This window comes from Rattus norvegicus, chromosome 10 (assembly GCF_021556685.1).
Source record: "Rattus norvegicus strain SHRSP/BbbUtx chromosome 10, alternate assembly SHRSP_T2T, whole genome shotgun sequence".
NCBI classification, from domain to species: Eukaryota; Metazoa; Chordata; class Mammalia; order Rodentia; family Muridae; genus Rattus; species Rattus norvegicus.
The window spans coordinates 25,602,170-25,626,839 of NC_141543.1; the positions used below are offsets into that span (position 1 = coordinate 25,602,170).

Here is a 24,670-nt window from a genome sequence, read left to right on the forward strand (position 1 = left end):
TGTTCCTATGGTTTGCCCCTGGGGAGCACACTTTGGGGATCACTGCTCCTGCCCAAGGACCCTGCATTTATTACTCCCCTAGAATTACGCAGCGCTTAGCATAAAGTAGTCACCTGAAGTGTATTTGTTAATGTGACCTGTTGAGGTGCAGATCCATCTCTCCTTTATGTAGTATACTGTTCTGACATTTCTGCCTGCACATTCTTAAGCTTTTCCGTGTAGGGGTTTCAGGAAGTTCCACGGGGTCGGGCATCTTTATGTCTTAGCACGTTGTGTGGGGTCTCACATGAATGGTATGCTCGGTAACTATTAGCAGCTTGGTTGGTTGGTTGGTTTAGAGACTAATCTCACTAAGACCTGCACTGAATGCTGGCTGGTATCTAAGATGTTAGGTCTTGAGACATTTCCCAGATTCTCTCAAGAGGGGTGGCCTGTCTCTAAAGTGAGGATGCAGGAGCTGCAGTTCAAGCTTCAGGTAGAGGCAAAGCCACACGGCCACCTGAGAGAGCCCTAAGGATGCCTGTCACCACCTCTGGTGGCCACCCTTGGGCGACTGCTGGTTGCCACCTTACGGGATGAGGGGGCTCATTTTTCCAGGCTGGAGGCAGAAATGGGGAGGGGATGGATGCAGGTGGCGTGGCTGTTTCAAGGAGCTTTTGTTCTCTCTCAGTTCGGAAGGGGCCGTCCTGCGCATGCCCGAGGGGTGGGGCTTAGCATTTGGCACCACGTGCCCTGGTACAGAGCTTATTCTTGGGTTTCTTGCTGGAAACACACCCAGCTACATGAGCCCACAAGCTGGCTGAGAGTAATGGGAAAGGTCAGATGGGGGCCTCCGCCCCAGCAGGTTGCTTGACTCAGCACAATCCTGGTGTAATTAAGCATGGCGAGAAGAAAAGGGGGAATGGGCCGGTGCTTACCCATGTGCACTCAGCCCGGGCCCCAGGGAGCATGGGTATTCAATGTGCCAGCCGTTCTCGATTTATGGGAGCCAGGGTTTGGCTCGCCAAGGCTACCTCCGTGTCTGGGACTCTGGGGGGTTGGAGTCTGCTTCAGTAGCCTGCAGGACTGGCTTTCCTAGTGGTATGACTGAGTGATCAGCTCTCGCTGCACACACAGCCTCTTCTCCTTCGCCATTTGAAGCTGCGAGAGACCCGATTAAAACAGTATGTTCAGATCATGTTCCTAGCACCTGGCAAGGAGCTATGCTGGACAGCAGGCCGGGAGTTGATTCTTGGACTTGGCTTCTTTTGGTAGATGGGAAAACACTGCATAATCTGGAATCCAATTACCTACCTGGGCCCGACAGATAAGACAAGTGAGTGACTTGGGGCAGTTGTGAAGTCATTGGAAGTAATAGGTGCATAGAGAAGGGGTACCATATGCCCAGACAGTTGCTGTGGGGCATACCTGAGGGTTTCATGGGTGGTAGGGTTGGTCCCCGTGGTTATGATACAGAGTTGGTGGGATTTAAGAGAGAAGGCCCAGTGCGTGGTAATTATGACATGAAGGCACCGTCCTCGGAAAGATCAATGCCATTCTCATCAGACTCCCAACTAGGGCTGTTCCAAAGTAGCAAGCCTGACCCTGAGCTGTCTGGGTTTCTGACTGGCCATTGGATCTCTCCTCTGCTGTGTTCCCTTCATGCTGCCTTCTGTATGAAACTCTCCCTAAAGCAAGACAGATGCCTTCCCCCAACCTCAGACTTAAGTTTAAGCATGAAGTGTTTTGCTTTAGCAGTAGAAAGCAGACGGGGAGGGTGTTTGGAGAACCCTTTCACACACTAAATAAGAACTACAATTAATCCAGGGTCAAGGTGGAGGTCAGGACGTAAATGGGGTAGGACAGAAACCACTCTGTCCTCTAAATATGCCCCCTTCAGAAGCAAGAGAACTGAGGTTCATTGAGGAGAGACAGAATGGGCTCTTGGGTGACCTTGTCTCAACACCTAGAGCTAAATTGATCTCTGTGCTGCCCCTGTCTTCTTCCTCTCCTTCCTTCTGGTCTCTTTCTCATCCTGTACTGGGCCCCATTGCCCAAGACTAGTCTGTGTGTCCGTTTCCCACAGGAAGGGTAATATTCAGACCTTACCAGTGGCCCCCAGCCAGTTAAGGCTCGGCCCATAATGAGAGAGTCTAGGTGCGAGTCCTCAAACTAGAGAAGCCTGAGTCAGCCCAAGGGTCCTTCCTCTAAGAAGCGAAAGGAGAAACAACAGACCTGGGCCTAGAGAATGACATTGGCCAGTCCTTTTCGCTGAGGTTTTAAGTCCTACATAGGCTTCCAGGGCTCTCTTGATTCAGATGTGCTGCTATTTTAAGCCCCGATCTCCAGAATATAGGGCTCTCCCACTGTTTTGTTTGTCCGTCTACATACCCCTGGCTTATGTTTTCCGTGGAGAGAATGCTGCGGTGGAAGTTGCCTCTTCGCTAAAACAATCTGATCCCATGCGGTGCCCCACGCACCGGCACCGGGCCCCAAGCCACGTCAGAGTCAACAAACCACAGCCTGAAATTGCAGCCATCCCAGGCAGAGGAGTCTTTAATTTGGACTTAAAATAGCCCACAGCCTGAGAGTTTTGTGGGGACCAGGAGCAAGGTGCAATGGTAGGAATGGGTGATTGGCGGGGGTGGGGGGCATCTCAGGAGCTAAGACCATGAGCTGTGGGGAAGTCATGGGGAGGGATCGGGTGCCTAAGTTGGAGGTCCCATGGCTCATCTGAGGTCGCCTCTTGAGTCTCTTTCATCATGAAGGGAACGATGTGGTGGTAAAATTACACAGGGCCTGTCCCTCCATCTGGAAAGTCTATGTGCTTCTCTTCTTTCTTCAAATCTCTGCACTTTATAACACCAGCTATCATCCATTCCACTGTGATTCTAATGGCTTGGATTACCTTCCAGTTACATGCTCCCTCCTGGGTGCCGTTTCTCATGGTTCCTGTTGAACAGCGCCCCCTGGAGTTGTGAAGTTGGCAACACAGGAACAGAGAGATAGTGAATACATTGCACCCAGGGCTGTTTGAACCACTTGGTCTGTATAAACTTACTTACCTCTTGGCCCAAGCAAAGGAACAAGGAAGGTACCCATATTAGAAGTTAGCCCTGTTGTACAGACCGGGAGCGGGGACACAGAAACTTGCAAGAACCCACCTCGAAATTCTCCACTGTTTCTGTCTGTCCAAAACTGAGTTAGCTTGAGCCTCATGGTGCCACCCACATTTCACCCCAAAGCTATTGTGGTGGGGTTTATTTCTTGTCACTACACTGTCTCCTATTTTCTTGATTTTTGACCTTGCCCAAGTATAGAGACTTCTAGACCAGGAGACAGCGAACATTTGGTAGGAAAGGCTGCAAGTAATTATTTAGTTTCTGGGGATCATACAGCCTTAGTGAAGTGACGGGAGTCAGTTCTGTCCACATAGAGCAAACGCGGCAATAAGCACTATGTAAGTGGGTGATTTGTGGCTGTGTGCCAAGAAAATTTTATTTATGGCTATTGAAATTTGAATTTCATGTGGTGTTATGTGTCGTGAAATATTATACTTTTAATTTTTTTCCTAGCCAGTTTAAAAAAAATACCATAAAATTTATTCTTAGCTCCCAGGCCAGGGAACAAGCAGTGGACTTGATTTGGCGTGTGGTCTGCAGTTTGCTGACCCCTATACCAGAACACAGGGACTTGGGGGTTTGGGATTTATGGTCATTTCTGCTTCTATGTTGAATGAATGAATCACTGTAGGTAGGCTTTATCAGCGACCTGGGATGACTCTGGGATAGCGCTGCTTTCTAAGGGGTGAGTAAACTTTTCTCTTTTTAAAGCAAGGCTTGGAAAGCTCATCCTGTCAGGAAGACGGAGGAGAGGGCAGGGAGGAGTGCCTTTGCTTAGCCTTCATGGGTATTTGTAGGAGGGTGAAGAGAACTCCCCCCTTCTTCTACGTGGATTATAGAGACTTATTCTTCACAAATAGACCCAAGAATAGAACGTGATTCATAATGGGAAACAGATTTCTTCCCCCCTCAAGATAAATGGAATGTCCCCACCTCCCAAGCGGAGAAGAGAATTGTTTCCTCTTTACAAAGGAAACAAATTGGATTCCCCGAGGAATAATCAGGGAAGTTTTTAAAATTGTCATAATGAGCAAGATACAGTTTCATTGATGATGAAAGGAGAATGGCCTTCTCCTGGTCTGGACACGAAGGCCAGGACGGGTTGGACAATCAGACAGGCCCGTCTCCTCCCTGCCTCGTTCCTGTCCCTTGGCATATCATCGGTGCCAGATGGCTAAGAGTGGCTCCCGCCTCAACAGGGTTGGTGGGCCTGCCCTTGTCCCACTGTCTCACTGCAAAGACCTTCTCTTCCTTTCCAGCTCCATGGTCTACTGAAGGAGGTCCCCTTTCTTAGCCAAGCTTCCTGACATCTGCAGCTCATTTTGATCTAGAGAAGAGGGCGCTGCAGATGGGAGACGAGCCTGGGCAAAGGCATGGTGTCTGGAATGAGTTTGGTGGCTGCAGAGATTCTGGCCGTTGGACGAGCCATTAGAGTTGCACTTCTAGACAGCTGGGGCCTTGGACTGAGAACCATGGAGCATTGAGTAATGGGGGGGCTATGAGCTTGCAGAAGAGTTAGCATTGTATACAAATGGCCAGAGTTAGGCTACAAGCAGGCAGTTAGGGAGGGGAAGGAACTGCATTCACCACCCAATTTGAAAATCTTACCTTCTTAGTCCTTCACTGGTTGCTGGAGATCTGGAAGGGATCCTGAGGCAGCCCTTGTCCTCGGCCCAGTGCTCACGGGCTAATAAACTTCAGTTTCTTGAGCAAAGAGCAAGAGCTGAGACATCTAGATCTACCCTTGGAGCCTTTGCTCTGTGGGTGGTAGTTCTGAATGTGTCTGATCTGGGGCAAGTTACTTAACCTCTCTAGACTTCACTTGATGAGATTATTATGGGATTGCCAGGAGAACTTAAAGGAAGTGACTAGAACTCAATACATTATGAAAACTCAATACACTGAAAAACTGTCAACAAACCACCATTTTCCCCAACAGCAGTGATTCCTGAATTTATACAAGCCTTTTAAAATGTATCAAATCCCTTTTTCTCACGTGATCTTGTTTGGTTTTCTCACAAGTCCTCTGAGGATCAGCGAGGGATGCTAAGGCATTTTCCAGACAAGAAGGGTGGTTTCCCAAACCATATGATTAGCATGTTATTAGATGGGCTGCAAGTCTACGCGCACACACACACACACACACACACACACACACACACACACACACACCCCTGTCTGTTTTTGACTCCATGGCACTGTGCCTCCTTATAAGGATGCAGGGATGGGTTTGTCTTTTGGATGCCTCTGCCTGTGGCAAGCATTCTCTTTTCTCAAGGAGCAGTGAGGGCCATCGAATAGCGAGAGATCCATTCTAGAACCTAGGGAGACCCAAGTACAGATGGAAACCACTTTGACCATCGCTAGATAGGGAAGGCTGATTTGAAATGGGCCAGTCAGGAGACTCACACAGTGCCATCCAGTGACACCCAGAGTTCCCTTGTGCTGAACCTGCAGAGACCTGCCTCTGGTTCCCTGCGTGTCACTGGGAAAATTCCCTCCATGTGTGAAACAAGAAAGGAAGCCAACATTCTGGTGGATGGTGTTAGCCCCAAGTTGCATCACTTACCCCGCCCCCTTCGCAACAGACCTTAACATTACTCTGTGATTACTTAGCTTCATCTTTCCCAAATGTGCATCAAATTAAGGAGTTATTAGGGCGTGGCGGGACATGTTTATGTGGAAGAATTTCCTTTAAAGTCACAGCTCGGCCTGAACTCACTTTATTAGTGTTTATACAAAGCATGTAGTCAGCCCATCGCAATCCATGTTTAAGTTCTTGCAGCAATCGCTGCCTTCCTTGGGCTGCTCCTTCCTCCTTTCTTAAAGGGATCAGTGCACCTAGGCTACACGTTGAGTGTGCTGTGTGGCTGGTCAGGCTTGGGTGTTTGCCTTCTTCAGAAGTACAACCACAGCACGTTTCACAAGCAGCCGTAGGCTTGGACGTAGTCAGAGGCCCAAGTGGACTGGATGGTGGTGCACACTTGTAATTCCAGCAATTTGTAAGGTTGAGGCAGGAGGATCACCACAAGTCTGAGGCCAGTCTGCACTAGACAGTGTGTTCAGAGATCATCCCGGTGACATAAAAGGACCCTGTCTTAAAAAATGTCAGGCAACCACAACAAAAGAACAAAGACACTGTGAGCGTCTATGCCCCTTGTGCAGGAGGCCGAGTTTATCCATTTGCATTAGACAGGTCCCGGTGTCGACTTGTTTTACTGGTAAATATTAGTAATATCCTCAAAAGCGTTCAACTTGGATAACGAACACTGTCTTTAAAGACATCTTCAAGTGTAACTCAATTAGCATGGTTGTAATCCGGGCTCAGGGCGATGGCTTGGAGCTAAGAGCCCTTGCTGCCCTTCCAGAGGACCTGAATTCAGTTCTAACCACCCGTAACTCCAGGTCCAAGGCATCTGGCACCTTCTTCTCACATACCTGTACACATGGGACATTTACTCTCTTTCACATACAGTGTACACGAATAAAATAATAAAAACAAATCTTTGAAACAAATAAACAAAAAAAAAAAAACGGTTGTATTTAAGAGCTCAAATTTTGACGATTCCACCATTCAGTAGACACTCGATGTTTGTGTTTGTTTGTGCCTTTTATGTGCCGGGTGTTGTGCTGAACCCTGGGGTTTCAGGTATAACCAAAACATGGTCCTGATCCCAAGAGGGTGGAGTTTATTAGTTTTGCTAAAATTACGGGATGTTACTAAAATTTCCTGAGCAGACGCTTCAATATGTGTGACACCTCTCAGGACTTTCAGACTTTAGTTGCTTAGTTTTGGGGCACAGACACCCTGACTTCCTGGATAAAGATGCTGTTGTGTTTCTTACCAGCTTGTGACCCTACACACGAGCTCTGGTCTCCCTGCACCTCCACTTGTTCATTCATAAAATGGGGAAACCTCACTGACTTCGTAAGTTGGAAGGATGGCAGTCAGTCAGTACACACTGTCTCTTGTGCAATGAGTACTCACTAAGTTACTGGGCTGGCTGCAGCATTTGTACCTCTATTGACTGGACCCAAACAGCCTTTCAAAAATAAAATCTTGTTGAAGAAAGCAGCATAGTCCAGAGCCAATAAAAATTACACATTGTGACCCTAACAGCACAATCAGTTGGCTCTTTTTTTTTTTTTCCATTTTTAAATATGGGGGGGGGTGGGGAGAACTTTTCCAAATTCACGTCTGAGCTAGAGAGGAAGAAAAGTCACAGATTCCTAAGGCTTGTCTTTGCTTTGCCTGGTGTCTCCTTCAGCACAGACCAAGCCATTGCTGCAGGAACGAACAATATTCGAAATACATCACAGCAGAACGGGAAAGTGTAATACGGCTGTTTCCTATTATCCGAGCGTAGTACACCCTGGCTGGCTGTGTAGGGGTGTGGTTCATGTTCAAACAGTCACTCAGGGTCCCAGGCTCTTTCCACCTTGGGAAACCACCATTTTCACACATGGCCTCTGCTTAGCAGGATGAGAAGTCGAAGGGGAAGACAGGGTACTGCTGTTCAGGGTGTTTTATGGCCTTGCCTGGAAGCGCTGTATATTGATTCCATTCCCAGTCCCTTAATCAGTCAGATGGTCCCACTTAGATGCAAAGGGTGTGGGAGGTTTCCGAGTGTGGATTGCTGAGGTTCTGGGAACAGATAGCAATGTCGGCCATAACATGTTTCCTTTATTTCTTGCCAGTTTTCCAAAGGCAGACCCCAAATACTTCTGGGATTTGGGGGACGTTGCCTCCCATCATTTGAAGAGCCCTTTTGTCACAAGCTCCCACAAGGAGTGTAGAGGTGGGTTTTGAGGAAAGGACCTTCTGGGGAGACTTTGTGAGGACTTGGGGCTTCTGGGCATGACAAAGAGGGACATACCAAGGGAGCCCTTGGCGCTAGTGGTCATCAGCCCCTCAAGGCAAAAGTAAATTGTCTTACTCATTTTAAGAAGGCTTTGAGAAAGATTGTGCTTCTGAGAGTGAGGGTTGGAATGCTCTGGGTTTGTTGCAGGGAGGGTTGTACCTGGGATGTGTCAGGAGGTTGACAGCAGGGCAGTAGGTTAGACCAGGTGTCTCTTCAGTGTTAATGAGGTGCCAAGGAAGGTCTCACCATTATCTTTTACATGTGCTGACATTTTGCCTAGATAATAAATAAGGGTGAATGTGGAGGTCAGAAGACAACTTGTGGGACACTATGTGATAACTCCGGGTCTTTGTGGCCACCACAAGCGAGTGCTAAGGGACACACTGAAAAGGTAGGTGCTTGAAATACATCAACTGTCCTATTTGCTTACTGTAACAAAACCAACTTGGGCCACAAAGTCAGTCAGTCTCTCTCTCTCTCTCTCTCTCTCTCTCTCTCTCTCTCACACACACACACATACACACACACACACACACACACACACACACACAATTAGGAAACAGAAGTTTCTGGATGGATAGTATAAGTAACTTGCCTGAAACCATATCATCATTTGGTAAGACTGGAGTTCCGGAGCATGCTTTCCGTGAAAGGTCAAACTCACACTCCTGTAAGAACCAAGCAAATAACCCAAGTGAGGAAATTATGAGAGCCGGACAGATGTGCTATTGGTTTCTGGCAGTTTGACACCCTGGAGTCACCTGGGAAGAGGGCCCCTCCATCAGATTTGCCTGAGGGCATATCTGTGAGACATCTTAACTGATAATTGAGGTAGAAGGCCCAGTTAGTATTACCTCCTAGTCAGGCAGGCCTGAGATGTATAAGAAAAGTAGCTGAACAAGCCATCAATTAGTGAACCTCCATGGTTCCTGTCCCGACTTCTCTTTAACACTGTAGTATGATCTAAAACTGTAAGGCAAATAAACCTTTTCCTTCCCAACTTGATTTTCTTCCAGCAAATAGGATAGCCGATGGGTGCATTTCAAGCACTTAAACATCTTTTAGTGTGTCTCTTAGCACTACCTTGTGGTGGCCACAAAGGCTCAGAGTTAACTGATTGAGTTTCTGGGGGTAGTAGGGAGAAGACAGACCAGACAACTCTAGAATTGTCCAAAATGTCCAGAATCGACAGTTAATTTACACATGTGAGAAATCACGGAGACAACGTACACAGAACAAATCTGCAGGTGATCATAAACTCGGAGGGGCCAAAGCCCGCCACTGCTTCTTTTGTTCCCCCGGCAAAGCAGTTGCTGTGGGCCATTCGTGTCCTTTTGTCCTACAGTATGGAGCTAATGCAAGCAAAATGATGGCAGGGGTGCTCTCACTGCAAGGAAGAAGACCCCCTGCCCATCCCGCCACCTCACAGAGCCTCCCTATGACCCCAGCCAGATGCCCAGGTTGCCTCTTTTGTTTGGCTGGTTCTTCCCCCTGCAGGTAGCTCTGTGCCCAGGGTTGACTGCAGGCTTCTGCAGGTGTAAAATTAGATATGCTAGAGTGCTGCCAAGTCAGAAATGTAGCCCAGGGAGGCTCCGTTCCCAAACAACTGCGGCAGTGTGAAGTCAGTTTTGTTTTTTTTTTATTTTTTTTAAATCAAATTCAGCCATCTCTTTCTTGAATGCATGTGTATGTTTTTTAAACTTGTGTTTGGTTACATAAGGGCTGAGAATGAAGTGCAGAATTCAGAGAACCCTTGAACGATGCCTCCCAGCGGAGGAGCAGGTATGAGAGACATGGCGGTCTGGGATCTGCCAGGATGGGAATAGATGGTTCTGGAATACATGCTGGTTCTTCTCTGTCCTCAAGGTAGTAGAGTGGATGACACGGGGTCCTTGGGCTGGGAGAATGACACCTGGGGTGCAGGACGATTTGCCTAGCTCCCAAGAGCTAACATTGTACCCTTCTTATGTCTTGGCTGATGGCCCAACTCACACTTTCAGTGACTTCTCTCTCTTCTTACTTTAGCTAGGACTAGGAAGGGTCTTAGGTCAGGTGAACTACTTTTTATTTTTCGATATCATTTTGGGGAAGCGTGGGGAAATTGCCTTTGTGGCCATGTCCGGGGGACACAATATTTGCATGGAGAATAAAGATGGGGTATGAATCATCTTCCCTAAAGCCTTCTTAAGATGACAAAGACAATTACTCTTTTCTGAGCACTGATCTTGAGGGGGGTGGTGACCATCAAACCCACACATGTAATATATAGTTACCACAGAAAACACAAAAATACAAAGAAGCAAAAATATGGGATATATTTTGTTTTTGTTTTTGTTGTTTTGTTGTTGTTTTTTTTTTTTTAAGAAAAGACCATCACCACCAGCAAACCCTCCTTTGCCTCATACCCCTGAGATAACATGTACAGTACACACTTCCCTGAGTGTTCTCAGGGGCCTTGCTTCATCCTAGGTGTCTAGGACGAAGTGTGGGGAGTATCCTCTTTGGTCCTTCAGGAGTTGAGTCAAGCACACAGGAAGCAGGCAGCAGCGTACAAGGTGGGAGGGAGAGTGATGAGAAGCCGAAATGAATTGTGCGGAGGCTTCTAGCCATCTAGGAGGTCAGGAGGTCAGGGGAGGAAGAAGTGGGGTAGACTGCGGGTGGCATGGGGCGGGGCGGTCTCCTGAACAGCGAGAGGATTTATGAAGCCGTTGTGACAGACACCTGTGCGTCTGCTGACAACAGCCATTTCTGCTCTCAGCCTGTGGAGAAAAGAAACCGGAAATGGGGGTGCTGGCAGGCCATACCTGAGACTCTCTCTTTGCTTCCTCCTGGCTTTCAGCGGTGACTGGCAGTACTTGGTGCTCTGTGTCCTGTGGCTGCATGGCTGTCCCCTCTGTGTCTGCCTTCATGCACCATGGCATTATCCCCATGTCTCTGAGGCTCCTTCATAGTTTAAGGGCAATAATCAAACTGGATTTGAGCGGATCTCAGTACTTGAACCTGATCGAGTCTCTGAAAAGTCTGCTTTAAATACGATTGCGTTCACATTAGGAGGGGGGCAGGGCTTCAGCACACATTTGTGGGCACATAATTCTACCCTAAACACAGCAGAAGGGTTGGGGTGCTGAGAGGACATTGAAGGCTTTCAAGACCGGGAAGTAACAGAAACATATGTGTGGGCAGAGTGCCTAGCGAGGTAGCGAGATCTAGTAGGATCTCGGTAAATGTCTGCAGGTTGGAGGAAGGAAGAACCAAGGGAGGCAGGGCGTGATGGGGATGGGACCCACCTGAATGAGGTGCCCTTGAGCTGTGAGGCTAAACACACATTTGTGGGAGGTTAATTGGTTGTACAGGGCAGAATTGCTATGAGGGAAGATGGCCGGTGGCTGCCGAGTCAGTCACTCCCCTGCTGATGATGCCTTCTGTAGTTCTGATAGCAGAAGGCCTGAGTCAGCCCGTGGGACGCTGGCTGCCCTTCTTTCTCTTCTGAGCCTTTCTTCTTCAGCTATCCCTCGAGGTCTTTTTGTTTATGTTCCTCTACCTGGAACTTTCTTCCCTCAGCCTCTCCCCTCAACTGGTTTCTTTTCCTCTGCTCTCAGACACGACATCTCTATTCAAGAGAGGTCACTACAACTGCCACAGATGGGACAGCACCTCTACTTCCTTGCGCACACTTTTATTCTGCACACTGCCTCTGAAGCTATCGTCTGGTTATTTACTTATCCCAGTCCCCAGTCCTGTTGTCTATTTATGGTCTCCAATGGCACTTGCCTCCTCTTGCTGCCTGAAAGTCTCCCCACAAAGGTGGCAGCCTTTCAACGGTACCCATTAGTCACCTCAAAGTTGGCTGGGCCTCTGCTTCGGTGACTGATATGGCTGCAGTTATGATGCTGCTTGGGGCTGTAGACTCTTTCCATGTCCGTCCGTGGCTTCCTTTGTGATCTGTCAGACTGAAGGCCTGAGGTTGTTTTTTTTAGCTGCCCTCAGTTCCCAAATCCAGCTGCGTGATGCTGAGGTCGTGTGATATTCTTTAACGTGGACACTTGCTTCATCGCCTGTAGAAAAAGTTGCTGAGCAAGATGTGCACAAAATGGCATGGAACACGTAGAAAGAACGTCCCGCTGCCTTCCCTGGATTATACTGGTTGGAAGCACGACGGTTGGCTTCCTGACCTTAGCCACCAGCTTTGGATCCCTCCAAGATAAAGTTTCTGTCCTTTTTTAAAATTTATGTATTTTTCTAATGTGTATTGGTGTTTTGCCTGCATGGATGTTTGTGTGGGGCTGACAGGAACCCCTGGAACTGGAGTTATAGACCATTGTGAGCCTCTGTGTGGGTGCTGGGAATTGAACCTGAGTCCTCTGGAAGAGTAGTCAGTGCTTTTCACCACTGAGACATCTCTCCAGCCCCAGGAGTTAAAGTTTCTTCGAAGAGAATTTGTTGTTCTGTCTTCTAGACGTAGCCACAAATGTAGTGCCAGATGCAACGTCGGTGATTAATAAAGACTTGTTGTAGGAAATGGGAGGGGAGGAGTCATGAAGGGAGATGGGAGTCAAGGGGGACAAAGATGGAGGAAAAAGGAAGACGTTATGCAAAAGAGAGATGCTCTCCTTTGTGTCCTGCTTGAGCAGCCAAAAAAAAAAAAAAAAAAAAAAAAAAGTCTGCATGCCTAAGGCAGTGCCTCTGGCTTTTCATATTTGCAGTGTCTTCTTCCAAGATGCTTTTATTATTCTCTCCTATCCATCCCCATGCCAACTGACTCTGCCCAGCTCATGTTTGAGGTCTCAGTTAAAATGCCACCTTTCTCTGGGACCCCCCCCCCTCACCCATAGTGGCAACGTCTTCTCTTCATAAGGGTTTGTTTATGCCTCTGGCATAGTGGAGAGCAGGGGTCTACAAGCAATTGTACTGGGGCCAACTCAGCTTCTTTGACATATTTTTCTTAATAAAGTTTTATTTGCAGACAGCCACACCTTGCCTCTTACCCAGCTGTTTAAGTCTGTGGCAGCTTTCGCACTGCAGAGCAGAGCTGAAAAGTGGTGACAGGAGGTACGGCTGGGCAGGGGCTGGAGAGATGTCTCAGTGGTTAGAGACACTGGCTGCTGTACTAGAGGACCAGGGTTTGATTCCTGGAAGCCAGGTAGTCGATCATGGCCATCTGTAACCCCAATCCAAGGTGGGGGTATGTCCAATGTCCTCTTCTGTCCTTAGCCAGCACAGCCATATGGTCAAAACATTTATATGCATAAAGAAGATAGACAGAAAGGAAGGAAGGAAGGAAGGAAGGAAGGAAGGAAGGAAGGAAGGAAGGAAGGAAATATGACAGGCAAAACCTAAAAGTATTCATTCCCTGGCTCTTTTGAGTGTATGAATTGCAGTGAAGACTTTACCATACTTTATGGCAATCACTCCCTCATAAACCAATTAAGGACAAGACCCACGCCACTGTTGTTTCTTAGCATCTGTTAGTTATATCCCCAGCAGCTCAGTGGTGAAGAGAGATGTTTGCTGAATGAATTCGTGAACGAATGAGTGCGCAAATTGATCCAGCAGGAAGAAACAGAAGCCAGACGGAAGACTCAGATGAGGGATAGCCCCATAGGATGTATTTGCATGTGAACAATTTCTGGGGCATAGGTACAGTTCAGGGAGCCACAGGGGCACTGGAGAATCCAGCATTTAAAAGCAGCCGGAAGACAGGAGAGGGAGCTAAGCGGTCAGGAGGCTGCGGTGGACCCAGTTGTAGAAGGAGCTGTGGCCTTTGGCAGGAAAGCATGCTACCCTTGTGAGCTCCCAGGGAAAGTCCCAGGAGAATGGCATCCTCCTGCTGTTTCTGCGTCCCACCTCCATCCACATGACAGGGAGCTGAGAGAGCTCCCAAGACTGCCCAGAGGGATCCACTGGGTGGAGAGGGTCAACTATATCACTGACACTCAGGCCAAGGGCCTTTGCCACCTTGTGCCTTGATTAGAAACTGAGTCTATGAGACACTTCTATCCTGGCCCTGTTTATTCCGTCTCCAAGCAGGAGTCTTAAATCCCTGCTACAGGACCATGTGACGCTTTCCAGAGCTTCCTGTCTGGCCCCAGTCATTCCTCTCACTGTAATTCTCTCCCCTGCCCACTTCTGTCACCAGGTCCCTCCTTGTGCTCCCTGGTCCCCTCTAAAAGTTATTTCCTGAGCATCTGCTCTAAGTGTTTCTCTCTCTCTCTCTCTCTCTCTCTCTCTCTCTCTCTCTCTCTCTCTCTCTCTCTCTCTCTCATACACACACACACCCATTCTTCCCCCCCCCCTCTCTCTCCATCCCATGGAATTTAGACCTTGTCTCTCAATGTTTCATTTTGGGTATTTCCCAAGTATCTTATGACTTGGTTTGTTTCAGCTAGACTCCAAGCTGCTGAGAGGGAGAACCAAGCTAGTTTCTGTATTGTTAAAAATCAACTTGGTTATGGATCCCAGAATACATCAATCATAGATCTGAAATGTGCCAGGGCTCTAGCCAGCCTCCTGCGTTCACAAGTACCCCGTACGCATCATCTCAATCCTAATGAACTTCCAGTGTCCCCCTGTGTATCCCCTCTGTAGTGATTCTCTTTGTTTTGTGACATCTTCCATTCTTAGATCGAGACACCATCCTCCCAGTTGCAGTGCAGAAGGCAGCTCTCTGTAGAGTTGTGTGGGGGATCAGGTGGATTTAAAAATCTGGTTTGAACTTGTGCTATATTCTTTGTGTGCCTCTTACCTACGACAATGAGCGTTACATCTCACTGCATTGTATGCTGAAGGTCAGAAACCATTTAACTCACCTACGCGCAGAGCAGCCTAGCATAGCCAGTCTGCTTTCAACAGTCTCAAACACTTATAGCAGCCCAAGGTTAGGAAAATCATGTAACCTGGCGGAGTCTGTTTTACAGCAAGCTATTGATTATCTCATGGAATTTGTTAAAACTAAAGACAGAATAATTGTCTAAGTACTACCATGCAGTGGGGAAAGTGTCATCTGAATCACAGAGAGGTGGGGGCTATTTGTGTGTGCTTCTCCATCACAGACAAACATCTCTGAACTGTAACCCTGGAGCTGACGTTTGGGATGTAACTTTTGGGTTGTCACAGCAGCCACTGGTCACATGTGGCTCTGAGTACAGCTGTGTCTCTGCTAAGGGTACCCAGCTGGGAAGTGAGGAAGCTGGGATTCAAACCCACATCCTTTGGCTTTTCCTCGGATGTCTCTTTCCCCATGCTTTGCGGTTTCACTGGGGGTAGATCTTTACACCTCCCTCTTCCCAGATGTGCTCTGACTCAGAGAAAGATCTGTAGGAATGCTACAGAGTAAAGGAGGAAGGGGGTGCCTGTGTGCGCGTGCCAAGACAGAGACAAGAGCCTGGCCCAGACGATGTTATTTTTGTTTCGTTTCTTTTCCACTGTTGCTCTGAATTCCTCTTCCTCCCCACTCCACCCAAGGTGTCAAACAGATGTGAAAATACCACAGAACTCAAGCCTCAACCCTGGCTTATGATTCATTCTCCGGGATGGGGAAAAAAACAATGCGGGAGATTGCTATGGTGATGTCTGTTTTCAGAGGCAGCATGGGAGACACCAGTGGTGGGCAAAGACAGGGTGCATCCTCGGGCTTGCAGAGAGGCTCGGAACTCCCGCTGCCTAGCCTCTGAGGGAGACAGGGCAGAAACCTTACTGTTCTGGCTGGAGTTGCAGACAGCCAAGCTACTACATCTATCCCCTTGCTCTCATTAGGATAAAGGGATGAGAAATTCTATTGTCTCGTCTTATGTATGTATGTATTTTCTCTTCTCTCCCACACCCAGTAGATAACTTTACACATTGCAAATATGTTTAGACTCGTGGTCAGTGGGCGTCATGATGTGGTGGCTAAAAACAACCTGGCCTACAGGGCTGGAGAGGTGGATCATCGAGTAAAGTGCTTGCTGTGCAACATGAGGTCCTGAATGCTGATCCCAGCACATGTACAAAAATCCAGGCGCCATGGTGTTTGTCTATAACTCCAGGGCGTACAGATGGAGAGAGAAGGATCCTGGGTGCTCACTGGCAAGACAGTCTAGCCCATGGGTGAGCTCGAGACTCTGCCACGAAAACAAAACAAGGTGAACAAAGGAAGAAATTTGACCTTGACTTCTGACCTTATAGGCACATTTGTGGGTGCGTGTCCTTGTGCACACTCACAAGCACACGCTGCGCGCACATGCCACACACGCATGCGGCCTCTGTATTCACGTAATCGGGGTTCTAAGCCTTTTAATTTCTGTCATGTGACCTCATGATCAAGTTTCTTTCTGGGTAAAAATCTTTCGAAGGGCAGAGGGAGAGACTAAGTCTCCTCATGTGAAAGCTGAGGTAATATATAGGGGCCGTTGGATTAGAGATGTGTATTAAGTGCTTAGCCCGTAGTGCCCAGTGTGGCCTCAGTAGGCAGCAGCTCTTAGGAAGGTTCATCTACAGATCTTCATCTGTTGATGGAAACAATTGTTAGAAAGACTAGAAGAAAACCACAGAGGATAGAAAGTTAGGACATAGCATTTGACAGTACAGACTGCTGGGACAAACAGTCCCTGGGTTTGCGTGGCTTTGAAGTTATTTCTGGAATATGTCAGAGTCTGATGTGTCTAAACAAAGAGGCAAGACAGGCATCTCTGTCCCACGCAATCACTCAGGGACATGGGCTCAGATCATGTATCACAAGGGTCCTCCACTACTTTCTGAATCCAGGCTGAGGATGGGTGTGGAGCACTGGGCTGAGGGATTTATGGCTCCACCCTGAAAGCACCATCGTGTATTATTTTGGCCCCTGTGAACTTGGTCACATGGTCACACTCAAGGAAATCTTGGAAATGTAGTTTGTGCGTTCACAAAAATGCTTTGATGGACACCTTATTGGCCTACCAGTGTTCAGTAAACAGAGTAAGGTAATGTCGTGGTGAAATCCACTAAGCTCCACCTGGAGGAGTGGGCATCCTCAGTTAAGCAGGCTTTACTGGGCTGAGGATAAGAGAAGGGCCATTTCCTACCTCACACCCATAATGCCTTGAGCCACCCTTGGCTATAATGGTAGAGCCGATGGTCTCAGAGCAGCAGCCATGGAGAGCCATGGGAACCGGGTCCCATGCTTAGTGGAGAATTAACTATTCAGTAGGTCTCTTCCTCTCCCTCTCCGTTCCACACCTTTCGTGTTATGAAATAGATCCACCAACAGAGCTAATATCTTAAGACACACTGCCTGGGGAATGGGGGTTCCTGATTTCTTTTGGTGAACTGAAATATCACAGTGTACAGAGGCTGGATTTGTACTTCAACTGTTAGAGTAATCCCACAGCGTGAGGCTGAGGATTTGCTAGATGGTAGATAAGCACTGTGAGCGTAGAGCATCTCATTTAACCCTCAAAAACAAAACAAAACAAAAAAGCCCTCCTAAGGTCACGCATGTCATCCTGATCCTTAGTCATTAGGCCACTCAGGAGGTGGTTGGGCAAGGAATCCAGCTCCAGGGCTGTGTTTGAGTGCTCCCACAGTATACCCCACCCACCTTGTCCTCAGCACCTCTGTGGCATACTGCGCTCTTTCTCTTAATGAATATTAATTGAAAATCTCAGTGCAGCAGCCGGCCACATGGGCTGCTGCAGTCCCATGTTGTGCCCTGGTAATTAAACCCTTAGCTGCTTTGTCCTATCCCCAGTTGTCAAGGTCCCTACAGGTCTCTCCAGATCCTGGAAGGAGTGGAGGAGAGCCCAGGATGCTTAAGAGGTTGCAGAATTGCAGCTCTCCACTGCTGTCTGATCCTGGCGTCCATCGGGAGCCTTCTCTGTTCTCTGTGTGGTCCTTTCTTCACCAACAGCCTGCATAGTTAGCAACGGTGAAATGGGGGTATTCCTGCATCACAAACTAAGAAACAGTTTGAATGGCTGTTAGGGAAACTGAAGAGAGGGAAGGGGAGTCTAGGTGAGGTTACCCAAGGACGCGCTTGATTTCTCTTTCACTGTAATTTCTGACATCAGAAGGGTAATCCCTCCTCAGACTTGATTCTTTCTTATACAAAGAGCAAAAATTGGAAACTGCTTTTCTGGTCTTCCATCGCAAGCATTTAACTCACAGGTCTTCCTGGGGATCTGTATTCGTACAGGTCACTCTTGGTTACCCAGGTAGCTGACCCCAATGCTTTGGTTAACAGTAGACACACGTAGCACTGTCCTCGTAAGATTATACCACCACCGTGTGACATCATAGACATTAAACCTGTGTGAACGTGCTTCAATCTTTGTATCACCCTGGGAGCACGCAACAACACATCTTCTGAAGCAAGTTCTATCCATCGAGTGATTTGGGACAATATATGGACTGTCGATTTACACACACCACAGGCTCAAACCCTAGAAAGCCTCTTCCCATCAGGGGGAGCATAGCATGGAGGGATTTGTCGCTCAGCATCCAGTGTTAAGAATTGTAGCATTATTTGTGGTCCCCCCCTTTTTTCATCAAGAGGTCTTAGATGATTGGAGGGAACACAGAATATGCAGTTGTTCACAAGTTCCTCCCTAACTTTAGTTCCCCTTTAACCTTGGTTCCCTACCGCCCACAGCGCCTCCTTCACCTTCACCCCAGTAACTGCTAGGCTGATCTTCCAGCTCTTCTATGACAAGTGCTCCTAAGCTTCCAGGTTGAGGTAGGACTCATCCATATAGCTGTCTTTGCCTGCTGTGTGGAATTAGCCCTCACTACACACTAGGCACAGGCTTGGCTGTGTTGGCACATGTTAGGACATTAAGCTTGATAGATTTATGAACAGGTTGGAAACTATACACTTTTTTTGTTGTTTTTGTTTGTTTGTTTTTGTTTTTGTTAAAAACGGCCGTCAAGGCAGCTGCCCAGAGGTCATACTTCTCTTTATTTCCATAGCACCCAAGGGGTCCAGAGCCAGAGGGGGGAGAGAGGCAGAGACAGAGACAAAAAGACAGAGAGGAGAGGAGAGAGGTTTTTCTTTACAGCTCATAGAGAATATGAGAGACAGAAACTGTACAAGTCTTGTTGTCTGTTAGACAAGGGGGTGTTGTCTATTTGTGTCTATGTAGTTATGGACCAAAGCCAATGACAATTCTTTTGGTTTCATAGAAGTAGAATGGCTTCTTCCGTCTTCTGGGTATGAAACATTGTCCTTCCGTGGAGGCAAGATGGTGTCTGGTAATTCTGAACTGGTTTATGCCAAAACATAGAGGAAATGGTACTAGATTGGCTCACAAAAATGCCCAAATGCAGATGTATCTGGCTTCAAGCGTGAGCAGATCCAAACGCTAATGGGGCACCATGAAGAGTGTCTCTTTTCGTCTTCGGGGTCTAGAATGCTGTCCTTCAGTGCAACCAAGATGGCTTCTCGTACCACTGAGCTGCTTTGCCACCCCAGTGGATTGAAAGTTATTCTTTGAATCATGCATGCATTCCGGAGACAATGTAAGGGATTAAAAGTACTTAAAAGCCTGGCTTGGGTCAGTTGTTCCTTCCTAGAACCCCTGGATTTGGAGGGTCCCCCACCACCCTTGGCCATACTTGCATATATTAATCTGAGATTTGGGGGAGGTGCAGGGCCATTGAGAGGTATGTTTGTTCCTTGAAGAAGGGACCACAGAAGACAGGCAGTTAAGTAGAACTGGGCTCTACCACATACATAATGAATGGCTTATTCCATACAATTTCCTTAAGGTTAGTTGGGCATGCTCAAGGGATGTCATTAATCATTGGAATTGCCTTCCCCCGACAGGCAGCATCCCCTTCCCCCTTAGTCCAGGCCCGTCTGCACTGAATAGACTGTAAGTGTAACCTGCATAGATCTGACCTGAATTTTCTTTCCATTGCAGTGACCTGGACAGAAATAACATCACCAGGATCACCAAAATGGACTTCACCGGCTTGAAGAATCTCCGAGTCTTGTAAGTAGCAGATGGTGTGCCAACGAGGTCCCATTTTCAGCTCTTCAGCCTGTGAAAATGTTGTACTGCCCTAACATCACATTCCCAAGCTCCAGGCCACAGGCAACCACGTGTCTGTTGCAGAAAGCCTTTCCTTATTGTACCAAATGTTCACAGATATCAAATTGTATGACTGGATGCTGCTGTCTGGGCAAGATCGATAGAAGAACCAGATTCCAGTGACAGGAAAACCGGAAGGCAATAAATGAATTAAGTCAACATGCCCTGCTTCCTGGATGACAGCAGTGTCGCCTTGACTAACCGTGCTTCCCTTCCATAGAGATTATAATTCTGTCCCCAGCTTGCGCATTAAGAGAGCAGTCAGGACAGGGGCTATTTATCTTGCTGCTTACTGTTAGAGACGGGGAGGAGGGATGGAGAGGGCCAGGCAAGGGCAGAGTCCTTGCTGACCATTCGCAGCTGTGCAGACAGGTAGCTGAGTCGGAGGAAGGCATTGATGAAGTAGGAGGACAAGAGAAGCAGGTTTCCTGTCTGTATATTGAAGAATTTTGCCCATCCCTAGGTTTGTGTGCTGTAAGAAGATACCCACATATGGTTCATTGAAAAGTCTAAGACGTTCAGAAATGTGGCAGTGAGGCAGTTGGGGCCTCGGTCTGCTCTTCCTTGTTTCCTTATTGTTGTTTTTTGTTTGTTTGTTCGTTTTGTTTCTTTGCCCATAGTATGACTCCTGCCCAGGAGAACAGCCTGGGAACCTTGACCCTAGCTTTGGTGTTATGGAATCTTGACTGGCTCATCTCTAGTGACACTTACAGCCAACCCCCCTTTAAAAACCATTCCTTTCGGATGTATCTCATTTGTTAACATGCCCGTATGTGCACCATGTGTGTGCTTGGAACCCTCAGGGGTCAGGAGAGGACATCAGATTCCCTGGAGCTTGAGTTATACATGGTCGTGAGCCACCTTGTTGGCGCTGGGAATTGAACTGGGGTCTTCTACAAGAGCAATAAGTACTCTGAACCCCTGAACCAGTTTTTCAGACCCCCCCCCCCATTTTCCCCACCCTGTACCCCTGTTTCTAAACACAGCTCTACAGAGCAGGATGACTTCCTCGTTGGGACAAGAGGCATTAGATTCTGTTTTGATTTGGGATGATTTGCTCATGCAGCTTTGGGGAAATTCCTTGTACCTCCTTGGGCCTCAGTTTTCCCTTCAGCAGCATAGGGACTGACAACTTCAAAGTCCTTCTCAGTTCTAGTTATCCATGGGTGTTTGGGGGCTTTACTGTCCCCCCCCCCCCGCACAGCACTTGAGTATTGCCCGCCAGTTGTGACAGGCCTTTGGTAATGTTGACATCTCCTTTGAGAAGTGTTAGTAATAAAGTAATTCTAAGGATGATGGTACTCTTAGCAGGGACCTGTTGCTGTCACGTCACAGAGCCTAGGAGGGTGGCATTTCCAGGGCCCCCTCTCTGCAGGAGAGGAAACAGTACTGGATTAAGAAATCTCAGCTCTGCACAGTGAGGGACAAGAGTCATTGGAACTAGAATTCGGGTGCTTTGCCTTCTAACCTGCATGCAGTGTTTCTGTGCTCAAGCAGGAGGAGGATGGACAAAGGAGGGAGGGGGAAACCGTGCACCTCCGATGCATGGGTTCTTGAGGAGGGGGAAGGGACGGACATGGGGCTCTGGGGTGTAGAACATTAGCTGAGTGCTCCTCAGGGCCAGTGCTCAGGGATGCAGGAATCTGACTGGGGCCTCCAGCTCCCAGATGCACTCCCCTCCTTGTTCTCCCCTCCTTGGTGAGCAGCCTTGTCTCATTGTCCTCAGAAGGAAGGCTGCCTTGAGTCGAGCCTTTCTTGTGTTCTGAGTATGTCGGATGAGTGACCTGTCGGAACAGAGGTTTGACTTAAGTGTTGGGGAAACCCTTGGTTCAGTTTTAGAGCACTTTGTATTAAAAAAAGAGGCAGGGGACTCCTGCTTCCAGGTCATTTGCTGATCTAAAAAGCAAAAATGTTATTTAGACTTTTGCTTTGTTTCCCCACCCCCACCCCTTTTCTTCCGCTTGCGTCTGTAAGACATGTTTTTCTCATACAAGTCAAAATTCACCTAATGCTTCATCTTCTAACCGAGTCAAAAATAACCCTTTGATTTTTTTCTTACTGCTGCATCAGAGAGACTAATAAAAATTCCAATTTCCATATCTGCTCTCTGCAAATAGAAACTTTTAAAAATAATCACAAAAGATGACATTAATGTCTTCCGCGTAGTCCACGACGTTCCTCTGACTACAGTTTATCTCTTCAGTTAATTGCTGCATTCTTCTATTTTGATAAGCAGTGCCAAAATGCCTTTACCCCTTCTTTATCGACTATTAATATATCTGTTTCATTATCTGCCTTATCAGCTCAAAGACAGCCCCTTTCAAGTGGCCCTTTAATTCAGTGAAAGAAATCTGCTAGGCAGGATAGCTGAGAGGCCTTCTAACACCAATAAAATATCCAAACGTTTTAACCGTATTTCCCCTTCATCCATTCTTCTCGGCTAAGTAACCTAGAGGATTCCTTTTTATTTTTTTTTAAAGCTTTCATCACATCCTGGCATATTCTCCACGTCTGTTTCTTATTTACAATTTATGGTGGAGCAATAAAAGACTCAGTAGTCTTGAATAATTTGAGCTTGCCTTGCGCCCCCTCCCCATTTCCACGAAGAATGCCTTCTATCTGCTAATGTGGTACAGGTGAATGGGTGAACACGGAACAGAGACCTGTGAGCTTCACTCTCATCCCGGGGCGATTTTTCCCTAAATGAACCAGGGATGTGGGAGTTGCCTATGACAGTCCTCTCTCCCACAGGTTGGGAGCTGAGGAAAGGCTCCTCTGTTGGTATCAATTATATCTTCCTTCTCAGTAATCCATGTAAGGACTAACTGTGTTCACAATGTGGCAGCCAGCTTTATCCCAAATGGGGTTAATAAAAGAGTTAAACCCCACCTCCACGGTCGGTCATCACATGAGGACCATTTCCGATTCTAATCTGGTCTAGAAGGGGGCGTGTGTGTGTGTGTGTGTGTGTGTGTGTGTGTGTGTGTGTGTGTAAAGCACCAAAAAACTGAAAATGAACACAGTCTGCGTCCCCCTAACTCAGAACAGACACCAGCCATGGGCAGCCCTTGTGGGAACCTAGAACCTAGCCTGACCTTGATCCCACATCCTCCTCCTGCACCTGGTTACTAGTAAACCAGGCCCGAATCAACAGTTTACTTAGGTGTCCTCAGCTTGTGGTGCTGCTTAGAAATCCTCCTGCAGGTTCGCATCCATCGACAGGCGCTTTCATTTATCAGGGAGCATTTATTGAGCTTTTAAATGCCGGGCACGAGCCTGGACTCTGATGAGTTTAGGAAGTCGATCTGAAAAGGATCCTGGACACCTTTCCAGAAGGAACAAGAGGATGCTACAGAGGGAATATGAGGAGACCTACATTGTAAAGATATGGGTGGCATGAGGGAATCCAGGAAGAGATGGTGCAGTTCCTCAGGCGAGTGATGACGGAGCCATTTATGACTGCCTAGAGGCCTCGGACAGCGGTGGGAGCAAGTAGATCTCAGAGCCCAGCAAAAGCAGGACTACCAGGCAAGACGGACCCAAGCGCCCTGGAGGGGTTTGGTTAGGATGGAGAAAGGAAAACCTCCCAGCCCAACTACTCCCAGCTCCCGTTCCCTGCTCCTGATAGTCAAATCAGCGGCTGAAAACAGCAGGAAGTGGAGACCAAGAAGCTGTTAGCGGAAGCCACTGCAAGTTAGCTTCCCAAGGTCCGAGCGAGGTGGGGCAGGAGCAGAAACCTCGTGTGCCTGTGTTGGCACATCTCCATCCTTTTTCAGAGACTAACAGTATTAATTAGCACAGTGACTACAAAACTGAGAGATACGTTATAGGAGGTCAGAGTTAGGCTCCTCCAAACATGCAGTCTGGTCCTCACCCTAAGATTTAGTCCTTGTCCTAATTGGAGAATAATGACACTGAGCTCGAGTTGGTTGATTGATTATCAAAGTCTGGCTGAACAAGCCCCCTAGTCACTGGTATTGGACCGACACCCTGTTTAGTTAACATACTAATAAAAGTCTGTTGGCTTCCCATGGCCTCCTTGCCATATGGCAGAATGGAGGGAAGGAGGAGATAGGAGGGGAGGAACAGTCATTAAAAATTGCAGATCAGTAAAATTTTTTTAAAGAAAAGTATGACTTCACCATTCTTCATGATTTACGTTCTCTGTTTTTATTCATACAAGTGCTTGTGTGATGTCTTATTTTACAAATGCATTTTACAGACGAGGAACTGAGTCTGAGATGATGAGTGACTAGCTCAATGCCATACTACCACCTAGTAAGAGGCAGGGCAGCCCCTGCACACATGTAGCAGTCCTGTAGCTGCATCTTCCTGTGGGACCCCTAACAGCAGGAGCAGGGGCTGTCTCTGACTCTGTTGTCTGCCTTTGGATCCCTCTCCCCTAACTGGGCTGCCTTGTCTAGGCTCAATAGAAGATGTGCCTAGTGTTACTGCAGCTTGATATACCAAGGCTGGTTGATATCCACAGAAGGTCTCCCCTTTCCTGAGGAGAAGGGGTGGGTAGATGAGGGGAAGGTGAGGTAAGAGGAGGGACTTGGAGGAGAGGAGAGAGGGGAAGCTTCGATCAGGAGTAAAGTAATTAAATAATAATGATAATAAAATAATAATAACAACAACAGAAGTAGGGACAGGGATCCTA

At 47.6% G+C, this 24,670-nt stretch overlaps 1 protein-coding gene across 1 annotated transcript in view; it reads left to right on the plus strand.

Annotated features, from left to right (window-relative positions):
- Positions 1–24,670, plus strand: part of Slit3 (slit guidance ligand 3) — a 585,823-nt gene that overhangs the window by 29,789 nt on the left and 531,364 nt on the right. Inside the window, 1 exon segment of the mRNA NM_031321.1 lies at positions 19,840–19,911. Within this exon segment, the coding sequence (NP_112611.1) occupies positions 19,840–19,911 (72 nt within the window).